The following is an 11344-nucleotide window of genomic DNA, read 5'->3' on the forward strand; positions in this document are numbered from 1 at the left end:
CCAATAGCATTAACGCATGCATTAGACTCCTCGTGAGGAGGCGCCAATGCTAGTCGCGCCTACATTGGGCCTCATGAGGAGGCGCCAATGTTAGTGGCGCCTATGTATGTTTGATTGGTGTATGCGCCAATTCATCTGGCGCATACATCCCCTGCTATTTTTTTTTATTATTAATATTTAATTTTTATTATTTAATGAAAAAGAAATAGTAATGAAAAAAAATTCATTGATGATGTAATAATTGGTTACATTGGACTGACAATAAACTAATGACCCGTCCGATTATAACGTCCCCTTGTTCCACATCCCGGTGCGTTAGTTTATCTCCTAGGTCTTCCACGATTTTCTTGAGGTGTTTGGGGTCTTTGTGTGCTGACCTGATCGAGCGATGGTTGGTTGGAAGGTCCAACGGAAGTTCCAGCACTATTTGATAGATGTGTCATCATTTGCTCCCAATATCCGGAGGGGCTCTGGCCAACGGCGCTTCCGTAATGGAGTTCGGTGCCCATGTCATCGTAGTTAGGGCGTTGTGGTTGAGTGAATTGGGGACGATATAGTTGCCCAAATTGGGTCATTGAGTCGTTTTGGAAACAAAGCAATGGTTTCTGGGGCGACTATAGTTAAACAATGGTTGGGTGTTATTGATGGGGGCTACGATGAAGTGACCCATATGAATCATCTGGGCTATACACAGTTGTGGTTGCGGGGTTTGATTCTTGGTTTTGTGTTTGAGTGAGAGGTATGAATGGATTGCGACGTTGGATGGTTGGTTGTTGGTGGTTGGCATGAACGGGTTGCGATGTTGGGTGTTTGGTTGTTTTGTGTATGTGGTTGGTTGATGTTGTATGGTTGGTTGTTGGGTTTGGGTGGGTTCACATTGGTGTTGGGTGGTGAATTGTTGTGGGGCATACGATGACGAAGCATGTTGGCGTGGATCCATCAAATACCGCGGCTCAGATACAAATTGTTGAGTTGTTACCGATCTAAACCATGCCATATATTTTGTTGAGTCGGTCTTGCACCATGGATATCTGGTTCGTTCAAGATGTGTTGTCTTTGATTCCTCTATGGACGACACATGTCTTTTGCAAAGTCTCTCCAATCAGAATAATCCCATTGTGCATCAACCCTTTTTGATGTCAATTCCCCAAACACGTGGGAGATTCTGGAATCTGTTGTAGCATTCAGAACTGCAGTTTGACCCGGTCACTCTGGTGCATTTCCACCATAGTGAATCGGATAACCGGTGTCTTCGTTGTCCAAACTGCAGCATCGTCATGGTTCACATCATGATCCAGACCCAGATATGGCCTCCAGACAAACTGTAAAACAATACGAAACGATTAGATGGAAAATAATTTGAGAAGTATTTTTAAATTAAAATATAGTTGGGTAGGATTATTACATCGTCATGTCCAATGTGGTCCAATAGATTTCGATAGACTACAATAGCGTGTTTCAGACACCTGTTGTAGTTCATTCCCCTTACTGACCACCTAAGATAAAAAAGAAGTGAAAAATATTATTTACTATTAATTATAATATAAAATATAATTAACTAAATGGTGAATGGTAAAGTGTTAGACTTACTTGGTGGCAAACGGGAACACGAATGGGCGCTCATTTATCGGGGCGAGCGACGACATTCTTGACCAACCCCAAGCTTGAAGCAAATACGCACATGAAAAAAAATATAGGTATTCTTTTTTGTAGTTCTATACATTGCACTATATAGATGGGCCAATACAGCTGAACCCTAACTATAAGTGTTTACCTTATTAATGTTGCGTAATAAAGGTAAATACATTATATTTACAAAATTACCTGTACTTTCTGGAAACAAAAAATTATCAAATAAAATCATAATATAACACCAAGCTTTTATTATTTTCTCATACTCGGTTGAATCGTCGGGAATTACTATACTGGCATAATATTGTTTAAGGTATTTTAAACTTATACCTTGCCCCCTTGCTTGATCGGACGTGTCTCCCTCAGTTTCGTCGTCTAGCAAATGGGCACCCAATAATTCATTGCAGATATTGTTGTCTTGGTAAACTCGATCATTCACTGCCTTTCCATCAATACGGAGACCCAACAACATGTACACGTCCTCAAGTGTGACGGTACACTCACCAATCGGAAGGTGAAATGTGTGGGTCTCGGGTCTCCACCTCTCCAACAAAGTTAGAATGAACTTGTAGTCCACCGAGTACGAAACAATGTTGAGTAGATTTCCAAATCCACATCCTCTAATATATGGTTCTATTAAAGGATCGTGGGGTACATATTCATGTACACGACATCTAAACCGCTTCGGATCCTAATAATAAAAGAGTAAGAAAATGCAATTAGAAGAAGAAATACATAATCAACAAGCACAACTCTTTAAGAAGTAAGAAAAACATAGATAACAAAGGTATAAGACTAAAAATAGAAAAAGTAAAAAGAGAGATATGACATACAAATGCCGATATATTCTCGAGCGTGCCTCTATGTTCATCGCCCATAGTCAACAAAGACATGATTTGATTTTGCAAAGCTTGAGTGTGGTAGAGGAAACAAGTGTGGTAGAAGAATAAAATTGAGTATTGATGAAGATGATTTGATATTGTTGATATGAGAGGCTATTTATAGATGAATGAGTGAGTAGGTTTGCAACCTAAGATGAATATGATTGGTTGCATGGAATGGCAAGAGAAGACAAAGGAATGACAAACTTCAGAAAGCATGTGAGAGATAGCATGTGAGGAATCTCTTCTAGGCGCATGTGAAGAATCAACATGTAAGGGAAGATGTGTCATTCCTCTTGGCGCCTACATGTGATTCTTCACATGCAAGGAAGAGGCTCCCTTCCTCTTGGCGCCTTAGTGTAGGGCAATGGGAAGGGGCGCCCTTCCTCTTTGGCGCCCCAGTTACTTTATGGCGCCTAGGGAATGGGCGCCTAGGTGGGAATCTCAGGGCTCAGGCGCATGTGTGTTCTTGTCACTCTTTTCTCTACATGGTTGATTCTTTCTACTACATGCATGGTCAAGTTTGTACAAACAATGACCAAGTTATCAATGCAACAACCAAGTTAGCAATGAGACATTATTTATATTGTATGGATGAACAACTTAGCAATGCATTCAATTCCCTTAAAGATATCTACATATTTAATATTTCAACAAAATGTCTTCCACACAACATTACATGATCAGTGCCCATGTCGAAGGTGAAATATTTGATCATCAGTTGTTTGGTTTTTGTTTTAGAAACACAGAGGTAACTCGGTTTACAATAAATCGACGATCAAATTTTTCACATCTGAAACAAAGAATAGAAAAGAAATTGCAATGCAGTAATGTAGGCCAAATCATCTATAAAAATCCGGTTTGGTTTGTAGAAAACCAGGTTAAATTTTATCAGAAGAAGATTCGAGATGATGATGATATTCAGCATATGTTTGTCAGTCACGAACAATCTGGTTACAACGATATAGAGTTGTATATATTCCCACATCAACAACAGGTGTCTTGTACATTGACCAGTCACAAGTGTTTTGTGAGACTGATGACGAACAAGCTGAGGTGAATGTTCTAGATGACAAAGAAGAAGAATCTGAGATCATGGTTGATTTGATGGTGAACGCTGAAGAGGAAGAGGAGCCAATACCAACAGATGACAAGGTTAAATTTGGGTTCAGATGAACCTTTAGCAGATGTATGGTACAATCCTTACGTGCAGATGCAAGGATCTTTGAAACAAGGAGACACATTTCGCACAAAAGAGGAATGTGTAAGAGCCATTAAGAAATTCCACATGCAACTATCAGCTGATTTCAGAGTTGACAGAACTGACGCATCGAGGTATAAAGTTTATTGTCTGAATGAACACTGCCTTTTTATGTTGTCAGCTTCGTACCGGAAGACGAGCGAGTCTTGGGAGATTGGATCAATGGGTCCAGATCACACATGCATGCTGACAAACCCAATCCAGGATCTTCGTAAATTAAGCTCTCAACTAATATGTGATGAAATATTATCTGTTATTAGCGACAATCCATCATTAAAGGTGAGCACAATAATCTCGCATATTAGGGCAGAGTACGAGTACACTCCATCATATAGGAAGGCATGTATAGCTAGGACAAAATCTATTGAAAAAGTGGTTGGCAATTGGGAGGAGTCTTACAAACAACTTCCAAAATACTTGTTGGCTCTAACACAATATGCTCCCGGAACAATTGTCAAGCTGGAAACAAACTGTCCGCCTATACACCAGAGGGTACGTGTGCTGTTGGAAATAAAATATTTCACCGTCTATTCTGGGTGTATTAACCAGGTATCATAGGTTTTTCTTTCTGTAAACCAATTATACAAACTGATGGTACATGGTTGTACGGAAAATACAAAGGAACGTTACTGATGGTAGTGGCACAAGATGGGAACATCAATATTTTTTCAATCGTCTTTGCCCTAGTTGAAGGGGAGACTGCTGAGGGATGATGTTTTTTCCTAAGAAATCTCTGATTGCACGTTGCACCTCAGCCTAACTTATGTTTGATCTCCGACAGACACCCTTCAATCATCAGTGCATATAATAACATTGACAACGGCTGGCAAAATCCTCCTTCGACGCATGTGTTATGTAATAGACATATTGCTCAGAATTTCATGCGGGAAATCAAAGATAAGACGTTGCGGAAGAAGGTTGTCAATGCAGGTTATGCATTATCAGAACCTTCTTTCAAACACTACCGCAAGGAAATAAGATTGTCAAACGAAGATGCGGTACGGTGGATCCATGGTATTCCTTTGGAGAAGTGGACTAGGGCATACGACAACGATCAACGTTAGGGCCACATGACAACAAATATTGTGGAATCAATGAACTCTGTCTTCAAAGGCATCCGTAACCTACCAATAATCGCTTTGGTGCATGCTACATATTTCAGGCTAAGGGCGTTGTTTGAAACCAGACGCTTAAAATGGAGTTCAGTGTTGCAATCTGGACAGTTGTTCAGTGATGCTTCAATGAAATTCATCAGACATGAAGCTGCCAAAGCAAACACACATGTGGTTACGGTCTTTGACCGAAGTAAAGGTTGGTTTAGTGTTGTCGAGTCCATGGATCACAATGAGGGCATGCCGATGGGACAGTACAGAGTCGAACTAGATAGAGGTTAGTGCGACTGCAGAAAGTTCCAAGCCTTTCGTACCCCCGCTCCCATGTCCTTGCGGCATGCTCAAAGGTTCGAAGGGATCCATCATACTTGTTATCTGAAGTTTACAAAATCGTCAGTCTTTCAAATGTTTATAAAATTAGTTTTTTCGTAGTGGCAAAAGAGGATTATTGGCCAGAATATCAAGGGGACATCGTCTGGCACAACGAAGTTATGCGAAGGAAGAAAAAGGGTCGCCCAAACAGCATCCGAATTCGAACCGAAATGGATACGGCGAACAAAATGGTTAGACTATGTAGTTCATGCCGTCAACTAGGTCACAATCGTAATAACTGTCCTAGTGTTAGAATGAGCACAACCAGATAAATTTACATGTACCTCTATTGCAATATATGAAAAATTAAATTTATTTCATATTAGACGTCTGTCACGAAAGTACCATTGCATAAACAGTAACACATATAATTATAACAAATACAAGAACTATGCAATTACAACCAGCAAAACAATTTTGAACATGTAATGCATCATCCTACGAGCGTCTTGGTCTGTCTTAATATCCACCAATTCGCGTAATTCTCCGTGTTGGTTGAACGTGGACACAAGCCATTGTATTCTTCTAATCCGTTCACCCTCTCCAATTTCTCCCTCTAACCAACTGTACAACGTCCGATTAAGACGTTCAAACATATTTGTGTTCCAAAGTCGAATCTGTACCGGAGCCGCAACGGCAGAAAATATTACATCAGCACTTTGTTTTGAATGTATGCAGACATTGTTGAAACAGGGAAAATTGAAATTGATGGTGGTTGAATTGTATTAGGAGATGAGTTTGAGTGAAAAATATTGCATCCAATGCGTGGTATTTATAGAGACGGACAAAACATGTGGGCGCTTGAGGGATTGACGCCCACATGACCATCACATGCAGCCAGATGAATTAGCGCCCACACAACCAAATGCACCTAGGCGCCACTAGCATTGACGCCTCCTCATGAGGCCCAATGCAGGCGCCACTAGTATTGGCGCCTCCTCATGAGGAGCGCAATGCATGCGCCAATGCTAGTGGCGCCTCCTCGTGAGGAGCGCAATGCATGCGCCAATGCTATTGACGCCTCCTCTTTATGCATTGGGGGTGCCCCAGTTCATCTGACGCATCCTCTACCAAACCTGGTTATTTTGATAATTTTTTTAAATAATTAGTTATTTTGAAAAAAAAAAAAATAATTATTATTTTGAAAAAAAATTCCAAACTTTTACCTACTTCCTCTTCAAGAACACCCATATTAATCCTATTTGAATCTGCTCAAACTTCAACAAAATTCAAGAAACCGATATCCTGAATTTCACAAAACTCCCAATATCTTTATATCTGAGTACAATTATCGTACTATGTAATCAAGCTTCATGTTAATCCTATTCATAGAGGATATGAACTCTACTATTTTCATTAACTTGTGCCATAAGACAATGATTCAATTAGTAAAAAATATGAGCATACAAAGTATATAGACAATCATGAATATGGTATCTATCGGTTATATATAACTGTCAACTGAATATGGTTTCAGAGTTATAGATATATCCAAAACCAACAGTGCAACAGTAACAATTGACCCCAAACTCCATATAATATAACTATACTTAATCCGATTCAAAGCCATAATTCAGAAAGAAAGGAAATAGCATAACAATAACCAATTTCTTTTCTACATATCATTACAATGACATTCAAGATAGCCCATGGTTCAAAAAGTTACAGAATAATTAAACCTATAATTTAAAGCCTAGTGTCAAGGGTGAGGCACAAATTGGTATTATTCTCCAGCTCAGCCAAGTGATTATGCATGAAAAGGATACCACATTTTCTCTGGGAGAAGCAATTTAAGCATTCTAAGAGAAACTTGAGAAATACTCATCAATCTGCATAAAAATGCTCAGTAGACATCAAAGAGTAAAGGTAATCAGAAGAACTGTTACCCATGGTTTTAAACTGCTTTCCACAAGAACGGCGACAGTAATTGTGACTACAAGTCTACAACCTATGCTTTTCAAGATCTCAACAACCACATCAAATCCAGCTATATCTGACTACAATATTCTACATATCAAATATCATAACATAACCACCACAACTGTAATTAAAAACCTTACTTATATGATAACAAGATGTGCATAAAGTAAACCAGGGTGTTACAATTTGATTACATTACATGTTTTAACTGAACCAAAATAAAAAACATAACGAACAGGCTTTTCCTTTCTGTTTTACAGGTAAACCGAATGCTAAATTAAGCCGATAAATAAGAGACTCGTCTGTCATCATTCATTAACTATGAAAATATGGAATACACAAAAATGCTCATCACCAATTCACCACCACTATCACTAATTACTACCACAATAACTAATAACTAACATGTGCTTGTGATCAAAACCATAAACACATCCAACCAAGCCAACAACATATAAACAATTTCATCAATTACACCATATCTTGATATAAAAACAAAAATTGCCATTTAGATCTATGAAAAACTGGCACATATATAGACACGACACACAGGACTAGTTGAATAATGCGGTAATGCGGAATACCAAACACACACCTTCAATCTGAAGTGTCAATGCTACATAGTCATGATCAATCATCATCATCATGATCACTCTCATCACTGAAATACCCAGCTTTCTTCCCTTTCTTCTTCGTCTTGTTGTTGTCCAAACCCTCATCATCATTTCTGTTTCTCCCCAGCAACCTTTCACCCGCTTCATCATCCACAACAGAAGCCCAATTATCGTCAAACTGCTCCGCAGCAATCTGACCACCCTCCTCCTCCTCCTCATCACCTTCCTCCTCCCCATCCCTATCCCTCAGCCCACTAAATCCCCGTCGCGGCTTCTTAGGCTGAGGCCGCGGCCTCGGCCCCAACTGATTCTTAGGACACTCATACGACAAATGACCATGCCCCCCACACTCATAACACAAAGCAGTCTCAGTATTGTACACGCGCTTCCGAATAAACTCCGGAGCACGTCCATTATCAGCAGCAATAGAAGCAGTTAGAGTCCTTCCATTGAGAATCTTCTTATTCATCTCCGCCACGGCGCGTTGGGCGTCATTACGAGAAACGAATTGGACAAACGCGACACCGCGGCTTAGGCGCGTGTGACGGTCTTTGAGAACGGTTACACGCGCGATGCGGCCGAAAGTAGAGAAGAGCGTATGGAGATCGGAGTTTGTTAGGGAGTAATCTAGATTAGAAACGTATAGCGTCGATTTTGATGGTGCTAAGGGTTCACCTGTTCCTCCTATTGATGATCCTTTGTTGTTCGGTTTTGATTGGGGTTGATTACTGGATGTGGTGCCGGTGGTGGTGTTGGGGGTTGAGGACGAAGCGCAGTAGCGGTAGTAGAAAACGTCGTCGTCTTCATCGTTGTCGCTGTGTTTTCGTTTGTGTTTCTTCTTGCTTGACATTTTTTTCGGTTCAGGTTTTTTGTTTCCGGCAACGGCGTTCGGTTTCCGGCGACGGAATTAGTTCTCCGATGCTTCTTTAATCTATAGAGGAAATCTGAGAGTGGAGAGATTCTATAATGCGTTTGAGAAACCCTAGAGAAGTGAAGCGAAACTCCAAGCGGATCTGGACATGGATCCGGATATTTGGATTGGTTTTATATATGGTTTTATCCATTCTTATTTTTTTATAAGCAGTACTATCCATATGTAAATGGACAACTTGCTCACCGCCAGAGTACTTGTAAAGATAGCATAAAACTAAAAATTATTATGTTTTAATATTTTTTTATTTAATTGGTCAGCCACCCATCTGCATATATAAATTTTAATAATTTTTTGTTAGTATGATGCTAGATTTTTAAGACAAAAATTTCTAGTTCGTTAGATATACAATTTTATTATATTATTTTAGATTATATTTTAATATCTTAAGATAAATAGAGTTATTGAAATTTAGCAAAAATAGAATAGAGTGAAATAGAAATTTTATTACTTTATTATTTGAATAATTAGCGATAAAAACAAAGTAAGTTTTTGATTCTGCTCATATAAAAGAGAAACAATACTGATGGAAAGTGATGAAAATTTTCATTCTGCTCATATTAAAGGGAACAATACTCGTAGAAAGTGATCAATACTAGTAGAAAGTGATGTAATTTTTTATTCCTCATATCTAAGGGAAACAATGCTAATGAAAAGTGATGAAATGAAATAAAATAGAATAATAAAATTTTATTATACTGGATCTGATTTTAATTAACTCAAACAATGTAATCTTATTCTATTTCATCTCATATCACTTCATATCATCTCATTGCATCAATTTAAGCAAACCTTAGTCTAATAACTTCAGTTTCACAACATTTAAAAACTCTTATGTAGAATTTGTCCAGAATTGAAGAGGACTCATCTCTTACTAGAAACTCAACAATTAATTTGTTTTCAAAAGTAATGCTTTATTTATACGCTTAGATTATGTTTGGACATCTTAAAATGAAGATATAAGAATAAAAATGAACATAGTGAATCAACAAAATTAGAAGTACATACGATTAAAATGCATCAAAATCGATGACATCTTTTTAAATTTATTGAACTTTTCGCATTAGACTTTTTTCTATTGTATTATTTTTCAACATCATTTAATTTCTAGAACTCATGCATCCTATCCAAAAAAGCAAAGTTCTCACTCAGATGTTTCTTCCTTAAGACGTTCTCTCCATTCTACGAATGTTGGTGGTAGAGGACACCCTCGTTTCAAATAAGCTTGTATAAAATGCATCTTAGTAGCAATCTGTCTAATCAAGACAACCCGGCCATTTAAATTATTTGGAGGGCAACTTAGCAGAGGGAAAACGATTTACGAAAAACTATGTCTTGTAAACTAAACTAAAACTCAGTCATATACATTTGATATAAGATGACTCATTTCAGAAAAATTCATCCACTTTATTGTCGTTGTGGGGACACCAAATTACTAAGAATCAAAGGATTTTGAATAGCTTGTATTTGTGCATTAGTCATATAGAGTCGCATGTAATTGTCGCACCTCAAAAAAAGATGATAATGCGATCCCTCGCGATAGGACGCGGAAAAAAAAATGTTGTTCGAAACAGAGTCGCCACCGAACTTTATTTATTCCAATGAAGGAATAGGAAAATATCGAGAAAACCTTTAGAAATAAGAATAATGGTCGTCGCAACCATATTCGGGTTCGGGAGTCGATTACGCAAGGGGAAGGTATTAGCACCCCTCACGTCCGTTGTACTCAACGGGAACCTTTTAGTCTGATTTTGCTATTTGACTGTTAATTGACTGTTTATCTGCTTGCTTCGAGTAATTAGAATTGATGATAGATGTGGATGAAGACCTCAGGATGGGGGAAATGGGAGGTTTTTATTAGTGTGCTCGCGAAGATACAGCAATCTCCTGCCTACGTATCCTTATGGTGCAATAAGGAAATCAGAGCATTCGTAGTTCGGGCTACTACGAATATTGGTTGTGTTTTGTTTTGATGAACGACTGTGTAGGTCGGCGTTCTAACGGCTAAACACTGGCTTGTCTACTCTCGGTGGAGGCTCTAGCACTGGTTTGTTGTGCGCATTAGAAAGGATTGACAGTGTTCTTTTTGAAAGGGTTTTGGTCACGCGGGGGTGACGAGTTGAATTGACGTGTTTGGATTTGATGGTTTCGATCGCTCGAGGGCGAGAAGTTAGGTTTGATTTGTTGATGATTTGAGGAACGACGAAAGATTGAGCAATATGGTGTACACCAATCGTTCAATTCTTTCGAGGAATAATAAGGCGTGCGCCTTCTATTCCCTTTTCGTTCGAATTGTTTTGAAAGTTTGTTTGTGGATGTTGAATACGCACGGTAGTGAGGCGTACGCCTCCTACTTGCTTATTCAAAGAATAACGAGGCGTACGCCACCTATTCCCTTATCCAAGTTTTTTAACGTGTTTTAGTCGGAAGTCGATAATTTACAGGCCTCTTAGGGATCGAGAGATTTGAGGAGACGTGAGATAGCGGCCGCGGAAGTAGGTAGGGAGTGAGTGCAATATGGCGTACGCCAATTATCCAAATAATCGAGAGACGGTGAGGCGTACGCCTCCCATCTTTTATCACCCGAGGTTTAAATTGTAAAAAGATATGTTTAGATATTG

At 38.9% G+C, this 11344-nt stretch overlaps 1 protein-coding gene across 1 annotated transcript; it reads right to left on the reverse strand.

Annotated features, from left to right (window-relative positions):
• Nucleotides 1-7808: 7808 nt before the first annotated feature.
• Nucleotides 7809-8642, reverse strand: LOC127137486 (U11/U12 small nuclear ribonucleoprotein 31 kDa protein). The gene has a single exon (XM_051063945.1). The coding sequence runs from the start codon at nt 8640-8642 to the stop codon at nt 7809-7811; it is 834 nt and encodes a 277-aa protein (XP_050919902.1).
• Between the last annotated feature and the right edge of the window lie 2702 nt (nt 8643-11344).

The sequence above is a fragment of the Lathyrus oleraceus genome, chromosome 4, assembly GCF_024323335.1.
Source record: "Lathyrus oleraceus cultivar Zhongwan6 chromosome 4, CAAS_Psat_ZW6_1.0, whole genome shotgun sequence".
Classification (NCBI taxonomy): domain Eukaryota; kingdom Viridiplantae; phylum Streptophyta; class Magnoliopsida; order Fabales; family Fabaceae; genus Lathyrus; species Lathyrus oleraceus.